This window comes from Lissotriton vulgaris, chromosome 4_1, assembly GCF_964263255.1.
Source record: "Lissotriton vulgaris chromosome 4_1, aLisVul1.2, whole genome shotgun sequence".
NCBI lineage: Eukaryota > Metazoa > Chordata > Amphibia > Caudata > Salamandridae > Lissotriton > Lissotriton vulgaris.
In genome coordinates this window covers 1,468,847,740-1,468,871,720 of record NC_141691.1, presented here as the reverse complement: position 1 = coordinate 1,468,871,720, position 23,981 = coordinate 1,468,847,740, and the positions used below count along the sequence as shown (strand labels likewise).

The 23,981-nt window shown below is 45.8% G+C and overlaps 1 protein-coding gene across 17 annotated transcripts in view; it reads right to left on the bottom strand.

Moving 5' to 3' along the window:
* The window catches only part of DTNA (dystrobrevin alpha), a 693,791-nt gene that overhangs the window by 55,280 nt on the left and 614,530 nt on the right, over nt 1-23,981 (bottom strand). For all 17 annotated transcript variants that reach the window (XM_086965704.1, XM_086965706.1, XM_086965705.1 and 14 more), the window contains one exon: nt 14,773-14,905. In XM_086965704.1, coding sequence (XP_086821830.1) covers nt 14,773-14,905 — 133 coding nt within the window. The remainder of the gene's footprint in view (nt 1-14,772; nt 14,906-23,981) is intronic.

Sequence of the window (23,981 nt, the reverse complement as noted above, 5' to 3'; positions counted from 1 at the left end):
AGTTTTCCGAAGGCCAGCAGGTCCTGAGTCTGTCGTAGGCTGGTGGGGGGAGCGTTCCAGGTCTTGGCGGCGAGGTAGGAGAAGTATCTGCCGCCGGCGGTGGTTTTCCGGATACGAGGAACTGTGGCGAGGGCGAGGTTGGCTGAGCGGAGGCTTCGGGTGGGGATGTGGAAGCTGAGTCGGTTGTTGAGGTATGTGGGTCCGGTGTTGTGTAGGGCTTTGTGTGAGTGGATGAGGAGTTTGAAGGTGATCCTCTTGTTGACGGGGAGCCAGTGCAGGCCTCTCAGGTGGGGTGTGATGTGGCTGCGTCGGGGGAAGTTGAGGATCAGTCATGCAGAGGCGTTCTGGATTCGTTGTAGTCATTTCAGGAGCTTGGTTGTTGTTCCTGAGTAGAGGGCGTTTCCGTAGTCGAGTCTGCTAGTGATGATGGCCTGGGTGACGGTTTTTCTTGTGTCGGGAGGGATCCATTTGAAGATCCTGCTGAGCATGCGGAGGGTGTTGAAGCAGGACGCGGAGACGGCGTTGACTTGCCTGGTCATGGAGAGGGTGGAGTCGAGGATGACCAACAGGTTGCATGCGTGGTCTGTGGGTTCCAGGGCTGTGCCTAGCGATGTGGGCCACCAAGAATCGTCCCAGGCCGATGGGGTGGGTCCGAGAATGAGGACCTCCGTCTTGTCTGAGTTCAGCTTCAGTCTGCTGTCCTTCATCCAGTCGGCTACGGCCTTCATTCCTCTGTGGAGGTTGGCTTTGGCGGTCTTCTGTGGGGGATATGATCAGTTGGGTGTCGTCGGCGTAGGAGATGATGTTGAGGTTATGTTGTCGTGCAACGTTGGCGAGCGGTGCCATGTATATATTGAACAGCGTTGGGTAGAGGGAGGATCCCTGTGGGACGCCGCAGATGATCTTGGTGGATTTCGAGCGGAAGGGTGGGAGGCGGACGCTCTGGGTTCTGCCGGAGAGGAAGGATGTGGTCCAGGCCAGGGCCTTCTCTTGAATTCCGGTGTCATGGATGCGTGCTGATAGGGTGCGGTGGCAGACTGTGTTGAAGGCTGCTGATAGGTCCAGGAGGATGAGGGCGGCCGTTTCTCCTTTATCCATCAGGATCCCGATGTCGTCAGTGGCAGAGATGAGGGTGGTCTCGGTGCTGTGGTTGCTGCGAAAGCCGGATTGGGAAGGGTCCATGATGTTGTTGTCTTCGAGGTAGCGGGTTAGGTGTTTGTTGACAATCTTCTCTGTTACTTTTGCCGGGAACGGGAGCAGGGAGATGGGCCGAAAGTCCTTGAGGTCCTTAGGGTCTGCCCTGGGCTTCTTCAGAAGGGCGTTGATCTCGGCGTGCTTCCAGCTTTCCGGGAAGGTTGCTGTCTCGAAAGAACTGTTGATTGGCTTTGTTGAAGACGTGGTGAGGGCAAGGGTCAGATGGGGATCCGGAGTGGATGGAGTTCATGGTTTTGATGGTGTCTTCGTCGCTGACATTGGACCAGGCGGTCAGGCGGCTGGTGCGGGTGGTGGTCGCAGGGGTTGTGGACGGTGCGGGGGTGTCGGAGTTGAAGCTGTCGTGGATGTTGGTGATCTTGCTGTGAAAGAAGGTGGCCAGGGAGTCGCACGAGTCTTGTGATGGTGGGAAGTCGTTGGTGTTGGAGCTGGGGTTGGAGAGTTCTTTCACGATGTTGAAGAGCTGTTTGGTGTTGTGTGCGTTGTTGTCTAAGCAGTCCTTGAAGGCGGTCCTCTTGGCGGCCCTGATGAGTTGGTGGTATCTGCGGGTGGTGCTCTTGTGGGCTGTGTGGCTGTCAGCTGTTCGTCGTGGAGCCATTTCTTCTACAGCTTCCGACAGGTGTGCTTGGAGATCCGGAGGTCTTTGGTGAACCAGGCAGCTTTCTTGTTGTTGTGGTTGGTTGTGGAGGTCTTAAGAGGGGCGAGGGTGTTGGCGCAGTCGTTGATCCACTGTTTGAGGTTGGTCACGGTGGTGTCTGGGTCGTTGGGGTCGGCGGGTGGTCTCAGGGCGAGGGTGGTAGTCAGTTCGTCCTTGGTGACCTTGCTCCGCAGCGGCGTGGCAGCTGTCGGGTGCGGTGGGTTTCTAGAAGGTGAAGTGGACGCATCTGCGGTCGGTCCAGTGGGGTTCAGTGATGTAGTTGAAGGAGACGTGGGGGCTTGTGGAGAAGATGGAGTCCAGCGTGTGTCAAGCGGCATGGGTGGGTGTTGTCACAAGCTGTTTGAGTCCGAGGTTGCAAGGTTTTCGATCAGGGCGGTGGAGTTGGCGTTGTTGTTGTTCTCGAGGTGGATGTTCAGGTCACCGAGGAGGATGTAGTCCGTGGAGGCGAGGGCGTGGGTGCTGACTAGGTCGGCGATGGTATCGCTGAACTGTGGTCGTGGTTCGGGAGGTCTGTAGACGAGTGTTCCTCTGAGGGTGGTGTTGGGGTCGGTGTGGATCTGGAAGTGCATGTGCTCGGCAGTGGTGAGAGTGTCGTCTGTGTTGGTCAAGATTCTGATGGATGATGGCGATACCCCCTCCAACTCCGTTGGTACCGTCTTTGCGGGAGTTCTTGTAGCCCTGTGGGATGGCTATGGCGATGTCTGGTACTGAGGTGGCGTTCAGCCAGGTCTCTGTCAAGAAGGCGACGTCGAGGGCGGTGGAGTCTAGGAGGTCCCAGAGTACGATGGCGGGCTTGCGAGCGAGCAGGTGTTGAGGAGGATGCAGCGGAGGTGGTTGGGTTCTCTGGTTGGTGGTTTGGTGGGCTGGATGCTGGTGAATCTGCAGTTCCGGCAGGCAAAAAGCCCTTGGGTGTGCTTCGGGGTGGCCCAGTAGCATGGGTGGTCTCGTTCGGTGTTGAGTGCGTGGAGGGTGCTGGAGTCGTAGTGCAGTCTGGCGTTGCGGGGATGCGGGGTCCAGGGGTTCTGCCGCTGGGAGCGGTCCAGGCGTGGACAGGCGCAGACGGGCTCGCCTTCGGTCTTCCAAATATGCTCCAAGGTTTTTTTAACCTACTTTATTCCACTCTATATTGGTAGAGGGAAGGGGCTTTGTAGTCTCCCTATGCCCTGCAGTTGGGACTGGGAGGATAAACTTGATTAGCGAATGATTTGTCCAAGTCAGTGGGAGGGTTTCTTTTAGTGTTAGTCCTTGCACCGAGGTAAAGATGCCGTCTAACCTATGCCCGGCCTCATGCATGGGAGTCTGTACTAGCTGGGCTAAGCCTACGTCCCCCAGTGTGTCTAGTAGATCGCCAGTCTCCCTACCATCTTGACCTTCAAGATAAAAGTTGAAGTCTCCGAGAATTGTGAACTCATTGTTTAAAAGAATTGGTTCAAGAAGATTGTCTAAATTCTGAATAAAAGTGCTTCTAGCGCCTGGAGGATGATACAGTAAAATGCCTCTGAACACATTTTATAGATTTCATGAGGGACAATCACTACCTGCATAGCCCTCTCAAGTGTCCAAAAACAGAAGTTAATACCATACACGATATATGACAATAATTTGCTTCTCCTAAGTGAAAGAAAGGAAACGTTCCCACTGCACCTCACTTATGGCAAAACACAACACTATGCATTACAATAATCAACACTATCTGTTATTACACCCCAAAACCAGTCCAATGCCCTCCCCCCATCACTGGTGTGTTCAAAGCACTTGCAGCATCCTCTTCGGGTATCACGGTATAGTTGAGTACCAGACCTTACTATAGTGGATATTTACTCTTGACTCGGTGCGGACCACCCTTTTATGTATCCTTAGCCTATTGCTGGTCAGGTATGGATTGCAGCAGCCCCTCCCACGCCTCCGCTGAATCCAGAGCTTGCTCATTAGTCAAGCGTCTCGCTTGTTGAAACCGAATGACACTTTCACTGCCAGCCCATTTAATCAGTTCTGCTTTCCATCTCCTGCTGCTAGGACCCTCCTTTGATTTCCAGTGTGTGGTAATTTCAAGCTTTGCTAACAACAGCCCCATATCTATGAATTTACTTGTTACTTTTGTCTTGGAGGTATGGGGGAACCAATGCAATATACACGTGGCTAAGTCAAAAACTATCTGGCGATCTGTAACTGAGATTAGTAAGTCTCCTATGTCAGACCAATAATTCCCCAGTTTCGGACAATCCCATAGCATATGTTCGAGCTCCACTGCCTCCACTGTGCATCTGGGGCATGCAGCACTGTCAAACTTGAAGTACTTTTTAATCTTACCCGTCGTAAAATACGCTCTGTGCAATATAAAAAAGTGCACCAACTGGAATCGTGCATTTCTAGTGCTTTTCCAGGCCCTGCGCAGAATATGTCCCCAGGCAGTCTCTGGGATTGGGCTTTCCGACGCCTAGCTCCCATTTCAATCGCAATGTGTCTCAGCATTCGCCGATACAGGCATGTAACTGCCTTAAACGTGCCTGCTGCCATCACGACATATTGACATGCCATAGTTGTTTTAGGCTCTGCTAATCCCTCCTTCCAATGTTTCTGTAGTGCAACAAACATCACACGGAGAATGGCGTTATACGTCATTTCCGGTTCCGGCGCAGGACAGAGAGAGTCCCGAGAAAGAAAGGAAGTAGCGGCAAAGAGCATTGAAAACTGGAATTTGAAAACAAAAATAGAAGGTACGAAAGCACTGCACAGTTATGATCAGAGCACGCACATCGCTCAGTGCAGAAGGAGAGCGCGCACCAACATGGGGATGAAACCCTGGTAATCCCTGGTGGTTAGAATGTAAAACTGCTCAGCAGCGTTTTTAAGGGGACGACAAAAAAGCAGATACCAGTGGTAACAAACCTGCGACATAGGCGAAGGGCACGCCTACACAAAGTTAAGAAAATCAATACCAGTACTGTGTTCTCTCCGCGAGCTTTCTTTACAGATAACAACAGTGAGAGGGCCTTAATCCAAACACTAAAATATGATAATTTTTCACTAGGTATCGAAAACATCAAAAATAAGAGCACAGACTTAAGAAATATAGAGTCCTCTTGTCTTCCTACGCACATCGGCATCCGCCGTTGACACGAATAGAAACAATGGAAACACAATAAAATCAAGAAAGTCCGGTAGGTTTTGAGAATATAGGAGAATTGTACAAACAACACTAGAGTATGGTCATTGACCCAGTGTTTTCATTTTTGATTTTAAAAGATAAAAAAATGTGTAACAGGCGCTTGGATGCATCATTGTAGATACGTGAGTACATATTTTTCACAATTATGAATGCACAGTAAAGTTAATTATAAAGACACATACTAAAATGACTCCATTACCATTATAAGTACTTAAGATGCCCTACTAAAACGAAGCAGAGCCCTGAAGAAGACCTTTTAATACTTGAAGTTTCTGGTCCCATGTATATAACGTCGAAACGTGTCGGCAGAAAACAGATAGAGGCTTGGAGGAATCTAAGAAAAAGAAATACTGACCCCATTAGGGCAGCTGAGCGGAAAACGTTTATGTTCCTCTGCAACACTGTAAAATCAAATCTCCGACCCTATACAGGACCTTAAAATCAGGATACTTCGAGTAGGTAGCTTTGGTCCTAGTAAATGTTATTGAAAATTATAGGACCCTCAAAATTAAACCCAACATGTTCCAAAAGAGTGGTATCCAATTGTAAATATTGAGTGAGTCTTGGTATGTTTTGTAAAGATACTTTTTTGGTTTAATCACTTGTGGTGTATGTGTAAATGGAATAACGATGTATATGTTGTACATATAAGTGTATTTATATATAATTGCCTTCGTGTATTGAAAAGAAAAGAAAAAAAGAAACAACAAGATTTCTGATGTATGAAAGGTCAAACAAAAAAAAGGTTTGAAGTAAAAATATAAATAATTTGTTGCCCAAAGTCAATAAAAAGGACTGTTGTAGGCTGAAAAGAATAGTTGTGATCTATGGTATTCAGAGGTATCTGTCTTTATAATTGTATAACCATCTTCCATCTTCAGTAAGACGGCCCTTCCCGTTACTGACAAAGGAAGCATACTCCAAAATGCCATGCACCCCCTTAGTGCTCGTATCCACCTACCAATATTCCGCTCTAGAATAGCACTGGCTTCATGGTAAATCTGTGTACCAAGGTATACCAAATCAGGAAGATTCCCAGCGGATTCACCGCCGTATGGAAGGTACTGCTCTTCCAGGTTTCGCAGGAAACAAGTACGTCTTAGTCCAATTCACCCTCAGCCCCGATATGTCACCGAACTCTGTGAGCAGTTCTGCCGCACCCTACAGTGCGCCCTCAGTATACGTCAGGAACATCAGCAAATCATCTGCATATAGCGAGATGTATTGCTGTTCGCCTCTGAAAGGCAATAAAACCAACTTTGCTACACAGTTGATGGAAATTATAGCCCCTCATATCCTGGCACGGAGTAATTTCCTCTTATTAGGGGACTTCAACTATCACGCAGAACTCCTACAGGACCCTCACACGATTTAGCTGATTACTAGTATCAACTCGCTAGGTCTGACAATATTAGAGACCGGTCCCACACACAATGAAGGACACAACCTAGACCTCATATCCACAAACTCTCAGGGAATTCAGATCAATGTTACATCACCTCATAATCAAGTAAACCTCATCCAACCCCGCCATAGAAAGGAAGTAATAATGAGCCTCCCTTGGAACAAGATCAACCTTGACGCATTTTCTACTCACTTCATCTCCCCTCAAATGACGCAGTCCACCGACCTAGATTTGGCCATCACTATAGCCCTAGACATTATAGCTCCGAAACAGGCAACCAAATGCCCCAACAAACGATCCCCCTGGTTCACCTCCAACCTAAAAATAGCTAAACAGGCGGCTAGATCAGACGAACGACAATGGCGAAAAACAAAAAACACAGCCGATAAACAACAGTATAAATCCTTACATAAAGACTACATGAACAAGATAGCATCAGCAAAGAAAGTCTACCTTGGAACCAGGATTAGCAAAGCAGGGAATTTACATAGAGAACTGTACTCAATAGTAAAAGAATTTACAAATCCCCTATCCTGCCAACCTCCAATCATGGAGTATCAAGAGTGGGTTAATGTCTTCTCCACCTACTTTACGGACAAAATAAACGACATACATAAACTATTTCCTAAACCGACTGTGCCAGCTATAGGCAAAAGGCTAACCGACCAATCACTCAAAGAACAACCTCCCCTTTATGATACTCTAAAAGAATTTCACACATTTTCAGAGGAGGAAATTGGCACTACAATAAGGAAAGTCAAATCAGGGTCTCCAGCAGACCCAGCATCCGCCCAAATCCTGGCCAAAATTGCTCCGGCCATGATCACTGAACTGACCGCAACCCTGAATCTTTCCTTAGTCCACTGTACGGTCCCCACTCAATGGAAAATGGCCATAATCAGACCGATACTAAAAAAGAATAACGCCAACCCAAAACAACCCCTAAACTACCGCCCGATCTCCCTTCTACCACTCTTTGGGAAAATCATGGAATCATTAGTAAATAAACAGCTAGTCAAACACCTGGAAGAAAACAAGCTACTGGACCCATCCCAGTCAGGCTTCAGAGCTTTCCACAGCACGGAGATTGTTTTGTGTCGATTGACAGGCGAATGTTATCCACAATCAGCCATCCTGATCCTACTTGACCTGTCTATGGCCTTCGACACCATCTCACATAGCATTCTTTTAGAGCGCCTGATTGAGATCAGTGTCGAGGGCTCAGCCCTACTTTGGATCCAGAGCTACTAGACCAGAAGGCAATCGAGGGTCCAACTTGGACCATTTTTTTTCAGCTAATGCGGAAAACGACAAGGGCGTACCTCAGGGATCAATACTGAGCCCCACTCTTTTTAATATATATCTATCCCCTCTGGCAAAGGTAATCAGAGCTTACGGCTCGACACTCAGCTGTTAATCACCTTAGGCCCAAAATCCAAATTCCAACAATGCATGACCTCTATAAAAGAATGGATGACTAATAACTACCTGATGCTTAATGCTGGAAAGACTGAGATTATGTTGTTTGGAAATGCAGAGAAATACTGGTAAAGTGAATGGTGGCCACCAACACTTGGCCCCTGCCCTGCCCAGAAAAACTCAGTCAGGAATCTGGGAGTTACTATTGATAATAAACTATCCATGTCATCTCACGTCAACAAAGTAGTACACACCAGCTTAGGACTAATGCGCAGCCTTAGAAAGATCTTTAAGTGGATCCCCATATCGTCCCGTATGCCCCTAGTCCAGGGCCTAATCATAAGTCGCCTGGACTACGGGAATGCACTGCTTGCTGCCATCAATGAAAGTCTCCTGACCAAACTCCAGACACTTCAAAATACAGTGGTCAGGCTGGTCCTTGATCTTCCGCCTCGCACTTCATCAGCCCCTTGTCTTCGGAAATTACACTGGCTCCCCATAAAGAAACGTATCAAATTTAAAATATGCTGCCTGGTCCACAAAACTATCAATGGCCAAGGACCAAAATATCTGGAAAGAAAACTCTATGATTACAGCCCGATTAGAATCCTCCGATCCTCAGACAAACACCTTCTAACAGTCCCAAAAGTCCGTACGGTCAGAAATGGAGACAGATGTTTCTCTAAAATAGGCCCAGAAACATGGAACTCTCTACCCCTATCAATTAGAATTGATCCGAATCATAGCACATTCCGCAAGCACCTGAAAACCTGGCTTTTTTAGATCTTTTTTAGATCTTGGACAACCCCCTACCCAATTCTCTCACCGAATTTCTGCAAGCGCTATGAGACCTAGGGGTGATTTACGCGCTATAAAAATTCAATTTCAAATTCAAATTCAAGGCAAACTCTCATACCTTTGCCCCAGCCTAGCATATGCTGCCAGAGGTTCAATAGCTAATGCGAATAATATTGGGAGAGTGGGCTGCTCTGCCTCGTCCCACGGGACACTTGATACCGGGGAGAGATTACCGCACCAACCTTCACTCTTGCCACTGCCGAGTTATACAACACTTTCGTCCATCCTAGGAACGTCTCTCCCAACACAAAACAGCCCATTGCTTTGTACAGGTGGGCCATTCTAAGCTATCAAAAGCCTTCTCTATGTCCACGGACAGGACCGCGGCCATAGAGAAGTCAATGTGGTCCTCGCCAAAAACTCGTAACAATCTCTGTATATTAGTGGCTGTATTTCGAATTGGGATAAACCCAGCTTGGTCCCCGTGAACCAATTTTGCCGTATACTGAAGCAGGCACAACGCCAAGAGCCGACTCAAAATCTTATAGTCAGTTGACATAATTGACAATGGGCGAAAAGCCGCCGTGTCCGTGCTCTCTCTCCCTGGCTTTAATAATGGAATAATGAGCGCCTCTCGCATGGTCATAGGGAGGTGGCCAAGGTCATGCGCTTCTCTATAGACCTCCAGTAGCCTCGGGGCCAACACATCTATGTAATGCGAGTAAAATTCTATGGGCAATCCATCTACTCCCGTAAAATGCCTCTGAAGGTCGACCTAGGGTTAAGTTCGAGGGCAAAGTAAAGGGCCTCCTGAAAGGGAGTTGAAACGGGAGGGAAAGTTGCTGTGCACGGCTCCTTATAAATAATAGGTACTCCTCCCTCTCGTTTTATTGGCCAGTCGACCCTGATACATCGAAATCCAGTTTGGGTTGCAGTAACAAAGTCCGGGTCAGAGGCAGCATCTGCCCAGGTTTCCGTAATAAAAAGTATATCTAACTCCAGATTGGAAATAATGTATGCAATTTCATATTTGTGCTTTGCGAGAGACCTGACATTAGCAAGGCCACAGTGAATGTCTACACTCGCTGAGTGTTTGGATGGGTGATAACTCGTATGACTTGAAGGGGGGTGAAACGCTCTGATCTTCCTTGGTTGCGGGAGTGAAAATCCAGAAGGACATTCTGCCTGCCTCTTTACCAGGGATTAAAATACAACAGTTGTCCATGGTTTTATTGAGGAGAAGCAGATCCCTTGTGGTGTACCTGAGTCCACGGGAGTCAAAAGGACCAGGGGTTATGGCCCTGGGCCTGGTCCAGGCGCAGATGGGCTTGCCATAGGCGCGCATTCGCATCATCTGCCCGCTAAATACAATATCACCGGTGGAAGCCTAGAACGCGACCACCAGAAGTGCATGGCGACTGAAGTGAGAGTGAGTGGTTGAGATGGTTCCGCACAATCAACGCAACAGGCGTGGTGGAACGGGGCGGCCACTCAACCCTGGAGAAAGAATGAAGAACTGAAAATGTGTCAGGTAGGTTAGGAGGTCAATCTATACTAATGCATCAATTTGAAATAAAGTTTTTAAAAGAAAAGGGCAAGTAGTTTGGCAATAGTAAAATAGCTAAAGAGCACCACAATAAAACAGTTTAAAAGTGCAAGCAAATTAAACAGTTTAAAAGCGCAAGCAATTTAAAAGCACAATACATGAAGAGCCAGCTAAAAATTACTCGGGGGAGGCGCGAGCAGGGCTAACTGGAGTCCGCTGCGCGTCCGCATCATCTGGCCGTTAAATACAATATCGTCGGTGGAAGCCTAGAATGCGACCACTGGAAGTGCCTGGCGGCGGAAGTGAGAGTGAGTAGTTGAGATGGCCCGGTCCAGGCGCAGATGGGCTTGCCTTAGGCGCGCGTCCGCATCATCTGCCCGTTAAATACAATATCACCGGTGGAAGCCTAGAACGCGACCACCAGAAGTGCCTGGCGACGGAAGTGAGAGTGAGTGGTTGAGATGGCTCTGCACAATCAGCACAACAGCCGTGGTGGAACGGGCCGGCCACTCGACCCTGGCAGAAGAATGAAGAGCGGAAAATGTGTCAGGTAGGTTAGGAGGTCAAGCTATACTGAGGCATCAATTTGAAATAAAGTTTTTAAAAGAAAAGAGCAAGTAGTTTGGCAATAGTAAAATACCTAAAGAGCACCACTATAAAACAGTTTAAAAGCGCAAGCAAATTAAACAGTTTGAAAGCGCACGAAATTTGAAAGCACTATACATGAAGAGCTGGCTAAAATAACTCGGGCGAGGCGTGAGCTGGGCTAACTGGAGTCCAACAGCCTAAAACAGCCTAGACATAGTCTTACCAACTCTCTTCCGATCATACATGGGATACCATTTTAAGTGTGGCTAGGTTCAGTAACTGTACCGCTAGCGCCCTAGGTAGCGTCACCCTCCTAATAAAAGCTCAACTATCTAGGTTTTCACAAACCAATCAAATCCTGGACCCATCACAGTCAGGCTTCCGTGCTCCGTTCGGCATGAAGGCTACTCTCATAGCTGCAAAAGACAATATCCGCTGCATCCTGGGAGCATCAGCTGCCTTAATCCTGTTGTTCTTGATCCTGTTGGATCTCTCTGCGGCATTCGATACAGTGTTTCATGTCGTACTGCTAAAACGCTTACATGGATTTGGGAAGCCACAAATGGCTTTAATCTTTCCTGACTGAGTGCACTCAATCTGTACGCCTCATCTCCTTTCAGTTCCACTAGACAAAGGTAATGCGCAGAGTTCCCCAGGGCTCATCACTGCGCCCCAGGCATTTTAACATTTACTTAGCTTCCCTAGCTGCAATCGTATGGGTTCAAGGCTGTTTTATTTACAGTCGATACGTAGCTTATCGGCTCCATATCTGAAAACGTCCATGTCACCCAATCCAGCCTCAATGCCTGCATGCTCAAAGATACTAGATGGATGCAAAAAAACAATCTAAAGCTTATCAACAACATCACAGAGGTAGTCTTGTTTGGAATTGCACTGTGCACTGGTCTAGAGGTCGGTGGCCCAAGAAGTGTCATATCCCCGCTTCAGTCAAAGCAGCTAAAAATTTGGGAATTATAATGGACAATCAACTCTCCATAGCCAATCAAATCCCTGTTGTTTCATACACCTGCTTTGGTATCCTCAAACATTTGTCTAAAACCTTTTTCTGGCTGCCCATAACCGTCCATAAGATGGTCATTCAAGTCTGATCACCCGCAGACTGGACAATGGTAATGATCTCTAAGTTCACATACTAGACTACGTGGTCAAGAGGCTCTAAATTGTCCAAAATGCCACAGCTAGACTGGTACTAAATCTCCCAACGCATCGTTCACACACCTACTCCAGGATCTTCAGTGGCTTTGGTGCATATGTCAGCTCTATCAGTTGCTCTGTCACAACTTCAAGACCTTTAATCAAATGTCTTTGACCATCACTTGTTTACCTGGCCTTTACTTCTTGTATCTGTCGGGCCAGTTCAGGAGGCTGATCATTCTCCTATCTAGCAGCTAAGCACTGGAACCAACTTCCCCTTAAACTTCGATCATCCAGTTCCCTCCATGTATTCAAGATGAAACTTAAAACCTGGCTTTTCTAATGTCATCCTGTGCCCTTCCATGCGTATCCAGCCAATTCTTCCAGTATGTTTTCTAGTGCCAGGATACCCAGTGGTGGGTGATATGCGTGCTAGAAAAGTCTGAATACAAAACCATACCATAACATAACATAACATAGATTGAGGCCCTGAGAATCCCTGATCAAAGTTGAGAAATCCACAAACGCTTGTTCCACGTCAAGCTGATGGATCACCTTCTGCTGAGCAATAAACTCTTTAGAAGAAATAGAGAGAACGTATTTCTTTAGTACATTTACTGTCCCTTTGTCTGGTCCATACATATGAATAGCTAGTCCTCAAACAATATTGGCTCTGGGCAGGCTGTCATTACAATAAACATTCAGGTAAAGCAGTAACATAAAGGAGGGACTAGAGTTGCAAGAACCTCTGTAGTGGACCAATTACTGGAATACAAATGGAATATTTTCTCCGTAAACTAGGGCAAGCAGACAACAAAGACAGTTTGATTGGTCCTGTGTTTGATGGCAGTGGTTCACTACAAATAAGTTACTCCTTCACAGCGAATAAAGACCTTAATAATAAATCAAAGACTTTCTACCTGAATGATGCCCTGTATCGTGTTGCACTACAATTAGACGGGGCACCCAGCCAGCAACTTTACCTCATGAGCTGCATAGTGAATACTGTACAATAATGTCAGGTCTCAGCCTACAACCCTCATAATGCCAAACTTGCAGACATTGTGTTTGGGCATCCCATGAAACTACTACGTGGAATACCTGTAACAAAATTGATACCAGGAAACACAGGAAGAAGCGGGGCAATTTGGAAAAGGTATCCTTTCTTTGAAGAAAACATAGGTTCATAAAGTTGAAGGAATATATTCAAGAAATTACAAACATTAAGTCCAGATGCCGAGCAGAAGCTATCTTTGGATTTGACAGCTGCACAACTCACAATGCAGCCTCTTGGTCTGCTAATGTTCCATATTTATTCATTAATGTACCTTAACCGTGATTGCTTAAAAGCTTTGAAACGTTTTTGCATCTAAGGAATATTTCCATGAAAAGATCCTACATGATGACTGATGCAAGAGATGCCAAGCAGGTACCTGTTAGTTATGCATGTTATGTAATATTTATTTGTAGGGTGCCTACTCACCCCAAACGGGTATCTATGAGCTTGGAACATCTGCAGAGGAGCATGGAACCTGGACGAGGACTTGGAATAAGGACTGAGCTAGGTTGCCAAAACAACCATATCTTGAGTTTCTTTTTAAAAGTGAGAAAGTTATGGGCCAGTCGTAGATTAAGGGAAATAAGATTCCAAGTATGTGCTGCCAGAATGGAAAAGGACCCACCACTAGTTATTGCGAGGCGGATTTGTGGGAGTGTATCTAGATCAAGGGTGTTGGAATGGAGCAGTCTGGTAGGCTTGTTCAAAGAATCTTGCTTCTCAGGTAGTGTGACCCAGCACCATGGAACACTTTGTGTGTGTGGCAAAGTCATTTATAGCTGGAGTGTTTGTGTATAGGAAGACAGTGCAAGGCCTTAAGATGTGAAGTCATCAATGTACATGCGGAGAAGTTGTGCGGCAGGTGGGTTGCTGTGTTCTGAGCAGGACACAGTCATCTTATGAGATACTCAGGAATGTGAACATACAGAGTGTTGCTGTAGTCGAGACAGCTGGTGACCAGGGCTTGGGCGACAATGTTATGAGTGTTAAGAGAGCCACTTGAACATATCTCAGAGCATTCTTAGAATGCAAAGGCAAGCAGAGGAAACAGGACTGACTTGATTCACCATGGAAAGATTTCTAAGAGTCAGGCTCTTGGCTGAGTTGGAAGGAAGGAGCAAATTGCCCAATTCTCCACTAAGCATCAGGCCAGATGGAAGTGGGTTTTCAGCTAGAGGAGCGATATATATGTTGAAGAGAGTCAGAATTGGGAGTACCCCGGAAATACTGTACAGATGTTTCAGGAGTTTTCAGAAGAAAAAGGGGGCAAGGTAATTGGGTTCTGTGAGATACAAAAAAGAGTTGTGCCAGTTAAAGGCATGTAGACAGAAGCAGCAGTGAGATCCAATAAGTTCAATAATGCTGATGAGCCTTGATCAAGAAGGCGAATATCCTCCGCAGCTGCCAGAAAAACTGTCTCGTCTCCATACTGTGGGCAGCCAAATGTTAATATTATGCCCATTGTTAAGATCATGTCTTATCCATTGAAATTGCTCAAACTAACAATACTGCATTTTGCTGCACGAACATTACTAAATCAATACACCTAGATGGCTGGCAAGACCCTACCAGAGTGTGCCATCTAGACAATGATGTGGAGGGCTATATGTACGTGAACGAATGACAGGGAGGAGAAATGGTCCTTTCCTTAACAACACTCCTTGGCAGGCACACATGATAAAAGATAGGTACACAGAGCGTCAGTGAAGAAAGGGCATGCTGACTGATAAGAGTGCAGCCATTGTGTGGGCCTTGGTACACATACCTGGTAGGCCTCATCTTGCAACTTCTGTTTTAGATACTCTTCCATCTTGAGTTCATGTTCGAGCTGATGAACAGAATCATTTTCATAGACTTCATCATCCGGCCTGCCGTAGGAGTCTCCATCTTCTGTAACTCTAAAAGCAAAATATTATTAGTAGCAACACACTTTAAACATACTAATGCTCTCTAAACTCCAGAAAGGTGGTTGGTTCAAACTGATAGTAAGCCTGATAGCTAACTATTCAATTCAGTTATTTTGAACCTATTTATTTTAAATTATAAGCGCCTATGCAGGAACTACATTTCGCAGTGCATTTAGTAGTAGTACTCCTACAAACTACAAAGTCCTACTCACTAGTCTACAACATGTGAAGATCTATGCCTCTTCGGCTCTTATTTTTTATGTGTAGAGATCTCCACCCGACTGTAGAGATCTCCGCACACTTACGTATACATTGTAGAACTAAATGTGGGAGGGACGGAGTGTGACTGAAAAATGGGGAATACTTATGACTAAAGGGGAGAGGTTAATGGAGGAGTAAAGAGAGGTTTATGGAAGTGTTGAGAGGGGTGTAGTGAGGGACATCAACCTACCCACAAAAGAGTAAGCCCACTTCTATGCACAAACTGAACTTCTACAGTTACTACAGCGAAAAAGGACCCAAAACAATTGTAAGTGTACTCCAGCTCAGAGCCGGAGTAAGTCCAGCACCACACATAACTACTCATAAATGCTGCAATACCCTCCAATAGAAAATAATAGAGGTAGGGATTTAAGATTAAACCCCATTGGAAGTAATGTGAAAATAAATCAACCAATTCTTTTTTAGAATATTAATTTATAAAATGTTTTAGTGTTAAAAAATATACAAATTATAAATAATTTAATGATCTTTTTTAATTTAAAAATACATGTAACTTAATTTTTTTAATAATTAACTTGAATGAATGTTATATATAATTTCAATAACTTTTAATACTTAATATAAATATTTTACATTAGTTAGATTTAATTTTTCAAAAAATCTTTAAAAATAATATGAATATAATTTAATATACTTACATATAATAACAAAATATAAAAAGTATTTAATAGTGCAATAACATTTTAAAACTTCATTCTACCTTTAAAATACATATATAACAAATGTTAATATTAAAATTGAACATACTTTTATTCTTTAAACTTAATAAACTTTTATTAATCTCTCTAAACTTTAACAGGGAGTTGTTCGCCTTTATTGCGGAGGTCCCCTTCAAGTGTGTGGGCTGTCAACTACAGTTGCAAAATGACTACTAGTAGTAACGTTATGGTCGTATTTCACATTTTAACCGACTACACCCCCTATTTCAGTGGGCAGGGACGATGTAAGTCTACACTTTTGAGCAACTTCGCACTCATAAATGGTGACTTATTATCACAAATAGTCATTCAAACTCATACAATACTTCACCCACACTTGTGCCAAAGTAAGGGGACTCCCCAGGTTACATATACAAACCCATTGCAAATGTGACTCCAAAGTTGTCAAGACAATATTCAAATGTATTATGTAATCAATAAAAGTTATTAAAAACACAATAATGAAAAATTCATTTCACAAAACAAAACAATGTAAAAAGTTAAAATAATTTACAAGAAAGGGACAAAATCAGGTGATTAATTTCAAAACCATCATATGTAATTAATTCGTTAGACAGGCTAATATTAGCGAATGACAGCAAACTAGTTCCTCGGATTTAATTCCGCTGCAGCGCTAGGGGGGAGGGGGGCCGCGTGGCGCTCCCATGTTCGTGACGGAACCGCTCCGTCACGAGCCTCGGTGCGCTGTGCTTGTGACTGAGCGGTTCCGTCACTGCCCCACCCGCTCAATGGAACGAGCCGTGCAGGTGCGAAATCAGCGCCGCGCAGGTGCGCCGAGCGGGCCGTGACGGAACCGCTCCGTCACCAGCACAGCGCGATCGAGGCTGGTGACGGAGCGGTTCCGTCACCAGCATGGGAACGGTTAATAATGACAATAGCAAGCCGGCGACAAAGATGGCCGCTTAGAGACTCGGCTCCGCCGACCTCCGCTCCCTGTAGATATATCCTGATAATTATCCTGCACCCAAACATCACTCCCCGCTTCTGGAGTAAAAGCGACGCCCATACGTGGTCCTTCGGATCGCCTCTGTGCTCCAGGTACGGAGCAGTGCCGCCGGAAGTTTGGAGCCTGGCCTAATGAGAACGCCGGGACCTTGCGTGATTGTGAGGCCGCCCTCCAGTTAAACAACATTGGGTCAGTGGACCAGAATAAGTCGGTCCGGCCCGAGATTGACCTTTGGTGCCCCGGGGCTGCGGCTGTGCCCCGCCGCCTCCGCAAGAACGATCGCGGAGGAGCACGGGCACTTTTGACCTTCTGCTCAGCTCCAGGATTAAACAGCAGGGCTGTGGGACGCTGCGGCCGCCTCGAATCGCACATGGCGGAGGGTGGCGCGGTTGGGCTCCCCGGCCCTCGGATATTAACTTTCTCATGCTTAGCCCCCGGAAGTCTGGTGATTCTGCCCTGAGGGTCGCAATGCTATATTAGGGTCAAAAAACTGTCTGCCTGGAACGATAGACTGTATTGCCCCGGGATCCTCCGAGCTGCTGGTGGTGGTTGGTGCTCGGTGGAGGAGCATTCGGGTGGGAGCAGGTGGGAAATACGGAGCACATTGCTGGCCTGATGGTTGCTGGCACCACTTGGGCTGACTGAAAGGAGCTTCTCTGTGTATGGTGTGATATCGACGCCTGGGCCCGGGGGTGTCTGCCGGATGCCCACTGGAGACTCACTAGTTTACCATTTTGAAATGGTGGAAGATGTGCCACGGATGAACCGCGGACCCATATGTGTGGCGCACTACCCGTCCAGACGAAGAAACAAAAGGAGATTTGCCGAATGTGCACAGCCCTGATGTACTGCTGCTCTGGAAAAAGAGTATACCCCCTCATTCTGTTTGCTACCCGAGAGCTGCGGGAACTGTTGGGAACACACTGGTCCGGGTGATCGGATGTGGGCTAGTCGGGCGTGGTGACCACATGTTGCCTGCTGGAGGCCATCAGAGAAGGCAAAGCGATTGGCGACACCAACATCGGGTGTGAGTTCACTCTGGTCTGGTCCGGTGAAGGCGAGTGGCACAATGGCGGCAAGACCGGAATCGGACAAGCCCCTATCGCGGTCCTCTAAGGGTTCCAAGACTATCCAATCAAACAGACCTAGGGGTTCCCCGGTTGAATCAAAGAAGACGCCGTTGGTGGGTGAGGAGGTGGGGTCAGCACCCACTGAACCAACATTAACGGATCTTATGGCGGCTATTAACAGGGTACAAGCGGCGCTGGGCCAGAAGATGGAAGCCCTAGACACCAAACTAGACACTGTTACAATCGAGATGGGGCTAATCCGGACAGACTTCGAGAAGACCAACAAAAAGGTCAAATCACTTAAGCTTAAGACTAAAAGCCTTCAGTGGTAGAGCTTATATTAAAGTTTAGGATTAAGCCTACTGTGGTCAGATGGACCCTTGACAGAACACTTCTGTTGGAGAATCAGACTAAGTCCAAGGTCAAAGGAAGTATTTCTGAGTGCTTTCTTTTTAATATTGAATCAGGCACAGAACAATTGGTCTGGGATTCCTTTAAGGCCTACTTAAGAGGTATATTGAGTTATCTGATGTCCTTTATAAGAAAATCCTCACAGATAAGAGACATCCAGGACCTCAAAGGGATTAAAAAGAAGGAATTAGAATTGCAGTTGGCGGTCCTGACAGATAGGGAAAGTATCCCAAGGCTAGAAAAAGATCTTCTGGGTCTCCAATCTCTATTCCAAGCAAGAAGTGATAAAGTCATTAAGGACAGGTGGGAGGTCAGTAAAATGAAGAACTTTGAGTATGGGGAGAAATGTGGAGCCCTTCTTGCCTGGAAAGCGAGGGCAGAGAAGAGCAGGAATAACATAGACTCGCTAATTCAGCGAGCCTCTGGGATTGTGATAACAGGCGAAGATGAGATCAGGGAGGAAGCTAGGGGATTCAAGTTTATTTATTATGTTTTGGAACTCCAAAGAGGTCCACATAAAAAGGTACATAATACAAAGTACACGTTCAAATGCAAAAGACATTTACACATTTTACCAAAATACAAGACAATCAGCTCAATACAGTTAATAAAGACCCTCTAATAAATATCTAAAAAACTTTTTAAAAAGTTAAAAATGCTAAAACAGAACATTTCATTGGGGGGATTATATAAAGCATGTAAGAAGGAGTTGGCAGTAAGAATGTTTAATTTCAAGCATATTTGTCTCAGCCACTTACGCCGAGATGATCGAAGTACAGGACATATAAAGAGATCGTGTATACAGTCCTGGGTAAACAAATTACAGAAATTACAGATTGCCGAACAACCATACCACCTAGCCATAAGATTATTTAAAGGTAGCAGATCCTGCCTCAGGAGAAGCCAAAACCGCCGTATGCCGTGGGATAGGTTCCAGGCGACATAGGGTTGCATATGTTTTAAAACGCAAGTATCAGTAAGGGGAGTGACTCCCTTCTTTGCAAGAATGGACTCCCTGTCCAACCTAAAACTGAGATCCCATGAGGCCTGTTTCAAGAGTGATTTTAACTGGTCGGCAGACAAAGTAAAAAGCGTACTCTCCTCCAATTGTAGAAGGGCAACAGCCCTTCTGAAATTCTTTACAATTTAGGAGAACTCACTTAGGGTGCCCAGCAATTCAGTCTTCATTAAGTATCTCAGCATCCCCACTTCCCCTCTAGCCAAACTGGCTACCCAACGCACTAACCCTGCCAAGCCCTGCACCCAACTACTACGGATGCCGAACTCAAGTCTCAGGGATGCCACTGTGCAGGCGGTGTTAATAGAGGCTAAAGGGAGGAAGCTAGGGGATTCTTTAAGGGACTATACCAAGAGGATGGAGGTATTGAAGTAGAGGCGGTAGATTCCTGGTTGGGCCAGATAGATCTGCCCCAACTACCCGAGGAGGAAAAGAGCTTATTGGCCAGTGAGATCACGGAAGGGGAAGTGAGGGCGCAAGTGAAGAAGATGAGTCGGGGGAAAGCGGCAGTCCCAGATGGTTTACCAACAGAAGTTTATGAGGATAACCTAGAAGTAATTCTGCCTGTGCTTGTATCACTTTTTAACAGAATTCTTCTTCAAGGGGAAAGTATTCCTACCTCTTGGCTGGAGGCTACAATTGTATTAATAGCAAAACCAAATAAGGACCCTCAGAGGATAGAATCCTATAGGCCGATCTCCCTCTTGAATTGTGATCTGAATTTTTTTTCTGGATTACTAGCTTCCAGGTTAGCAAAAGTTATTAAGTCACTAATCCATCAAGATCAGAGAGGTTTTATACCGGGTCGGCAGCTCAACGAACTTACGTTCCAGGTGTTGGGGGCAATAGATGTTGCAGAAGAAAGAGGCCTTCCACTTACAATAGTAGCGATAGATGCCGCTAAGGCGTTCGACCAGGTAAACTGGGTTTTGCTCTGGGAGACAATGGCCAGGCTTGGGTTCCCCCCATGTTTGTTGAGGCAATTAAATCCCTATATAAGAACCCACGGGCCAGAGTCCTGATTAATGGGGGCATGACAGACTGGTTTAATATCTCCAGAGGCACAAGGCAGGGCTGTCCCCTGTCTCCTCCCCTACTGTTCGATGTATACATTAAGCCCTTTGTATGTTCCTTGAGATCGGATCCCACTATTCAGCCCTTTAAAATGGGGGAGGTAGAACTTAAAACGGCATTATATGCAGGTGATCATCTTCTTTATACTACTAACCCTACAGAATCGATCCCCATACTGTTTAAACTATCTGAAGATTTTGGAAGGGTGTCGGGTTACAAAATAAATAAGGAAAAGACCGAAATCATGAGTTGGAATAGTACTTTCCCAGTACAGGGCGCTAAACAAAAAATGAGGTATCTAGGAATACATTTTACACAGAAACTAGTAGATACCACTAAAACTAGCTGGCAGGTGGTGGTAAAGGAAGTCAGCAAGTTAATATCAAGGTGGGTGACCCTTCCTTTGAACATTTATGGAAGAGTGAATCTAATAAAAATGACCATCCTCCCCAAAATAACTTTTTTGTTTAACAACATACCACTATTATTTGACCACAAGGACATCGCCAACCTATAAGGGAAAATCAGCTCATTCATCTGGGCTACAAAATCTCCCAGAATAGCCTGGAGGAAGTTGAGAAGGGGGTTGAAGTTGGGAGGCCTTGAGTTACCGGATCTTTTGATGTATTGCTACGCCAGCTTAAAAATGTTAGAATTTTGGCGAACAGGCTTGACTCCTCCTCGCATGGTCGTCTATTTCCGGCAATGTTATCAGACCAGCCATCAAGCTCGGAATTCTTTCTTTATAAATTTGGCCATCAAAAATTTTATAAAAAGGTCCGCCTGAAAATTCTACAGGCTGCATTAAGAACTTGGCTGTACCTCCGAAAAGTTTTGCAAATCCCCTACTACAATATGCATGCCCCCATTTGGGACTCACCTGGTACCCCCGACTGTTTGTTAGATCGACTGGCAATCCCATTGAGAGAGGCGGGTTTTGCAAAGTGGGCGGACCTTAGTATTAACTCTCAGCTGTTAGATTGGGAATCTTTAGTAAATCTTACCGGGGGGTCCCTAACAAGATTTAAGTTCTACCAGTTGTCCTCACGGTGGGGGAGACAATGTTGGGGGATGCAGGAGGAGCCCCAAATTCTAGATCTTATCGATGGAGGCAGTGTCTGGAAGCGCGAGGTGGCCTTCTGGTATAGCACTCTGCTAGGGGCAAAAGACACTTCAACTTCCAAAATATCTGTCCTTTGGAGTGGAGATCTAGCAGAAAATCCGGAGGAGATTAGGAAAATTTGGACTGATGCATTTGCAATATCACAAAAGACAATCAAACCAGCCAATCTCAGAAGGAATCACCTGTTTACAACTTACAGGGTGTATTGGACTCCGGCCAAACTCTCCAGGATATCAGCAGAGAGATATTGTTGCCCGAAGTGTAAGCTGGGAGCAGCTGATGACCTGCACATGTCGTTCCCGAAACTGGGAACGACATGCTTTTGACTTTGCTGCCAGAAAAAAAGATTTGCCGTAACTGGGACCTCGCCTGACGGAGGTGACTGGGGATTGCGGTAATAATCGTATCTTTACTGACTCGACATTAGAGAAGTTTATCAGATTGCCGACAGCGTCCCTTTTTTTACAGTAAAGCAGATTGAATAGAGTGAAAAATTGTGAAAATATATGGCACTTTGGACCACGGATTGGAGCGAGGTTCCACAGGGTCACATGCGCAGTATTCTTACAGCCATCCTAGAGTGCATGATTAATATCATCTCAGACTATGACTCTGAAAAATAAAGCCCCCGTGTGGTGAAACAGAAGTCCACAATCGGAAGATAGCATGACCATATCACATCACTAAGGAAGCGTTTTTATACAACTCGAGCACATAATTATGATCAGATTGTATTTGACTTTTAACATTGAGAACGGAAAAAAGAGAGACAACAAAGTTTTTTGTCTTGAAAAAGGTGGTGCACAACGAGCAGCACACCGAAACGCGTCAACGCTATTGTCATTATTACATCCAAGGAACTAGTGTGCTGTTGTTCGCTAATATTAGCCTGACATGGTTTTCAACATTCTATCGGATTAATTACATATGAGGATTTCGAAATGAATCATCTAATTTTGTCTCTTTCTTGTAAATGATTTTAACTTTTTACATTGTTTTGTTTTGTGAAATGAATTTTTCATTATTGGGTTTTTAATAACTTTTATTGATTACGTAATACATTTGAATATTGTCTTGACAATTTTGGAGTCACATTTGCAATGGGTTTGTATATGTAACCTAGGGAGACCCCTTACTTTGGCACAAGTGTGGATGAAGTATTGTATGAGCTTGAATGACTATTTGTGATAATAAGTCCAAGGGAAATTTACTTTACACTGTTTGTGTTGGCACCCAGTCCCTTGGATGGTTGGGCCACTCCCTCTAGAGTTGAAGAATAGCCAAAAGTCACATAGTTACTTGAAAGTGTAAGACTAAACTTGTAAGTATAGAGGTACTCATATGTAAGTTTATGTTTGTGAATAGCCCCCACAGGGGTTAGATACTTCTGCATGTATTGATTTTCTGCTATAACATACTTATTCACTTCTTTATTGGTTTATACAGCATGGACTAGGCTCAAGTGTAACCATCATGCTCTTACATAAAATAGTGAACCTTTGTAAATAAGACATTAAAAAATTGTCTCCAACAGTTAAATCTACTTATTCTTACATGATAACGCTTTTGATAACAATAGTCTTACTCTACAGACAGAAAGTGTAACGACAATCATTTTTAAAATCTTTGTGTATAATCTTGTGTTTTAAACTTCATCTTACCTACCAGCATCTCCTGGCCTCCCAGAAACAGCGCTACTCGCTGCAACGATTCCCCCCTTTCAGCCGCCATTCCCGAGGGCGAGGCGAGACACGCCCCCTCGGCTGGCCACGCCCCCGCCATACCTACAAATAGAGCGCGCTGGTGGCAGGCGTCGCATCTATTGATTGGCTCCTGAGGCGGAAAGCCGGGAGCAGGGGCAAACAACGATCATTTTTAAAATCTTTGTGTATAATCTTGTGTTTTAAACTTCATCTTACCTACCAGCATCTCCTGGCCTCCCAGAAACAGCGCTACTCGCTGCAACGATTCCCCCCTTTCAGTCGCCATTCCCGAGGGCGAGGCGAGACACGCCCCCTCGGCTGGCCACGCCCCCCCGCCATACCTACAAATAGAGCGCGCTGGTGGCAGGCGTCGCATCTATTGATTGGCTCCTGAGGCGGAAAGCCGGGAGCAGGGGCAAACGACGATCATTTTTAAAATCTTTGTGTATAATCTTGTGTTTTAAACTTCATCTTACCTACCAGCATCTCCTGGCCTCCCAGAAACAGCGCTACTCGCTGCAACGATTCCCCCCTTTCAGCCGCCATTCCCGAGGGCGAGGCGAGACACGCCCCCTCGGCTGGCCACGCCCCCCCGCCATACCTACAAATAGAGCGCGCTGGTGGCAGGCGTCGCATCTATTGATTGGCTCCTGAGGCGGAAAGCCGGGAGCAGGGGCAAACGACGATCATTTTTAAAATCTTTGTGTATAATCTTGTGTTT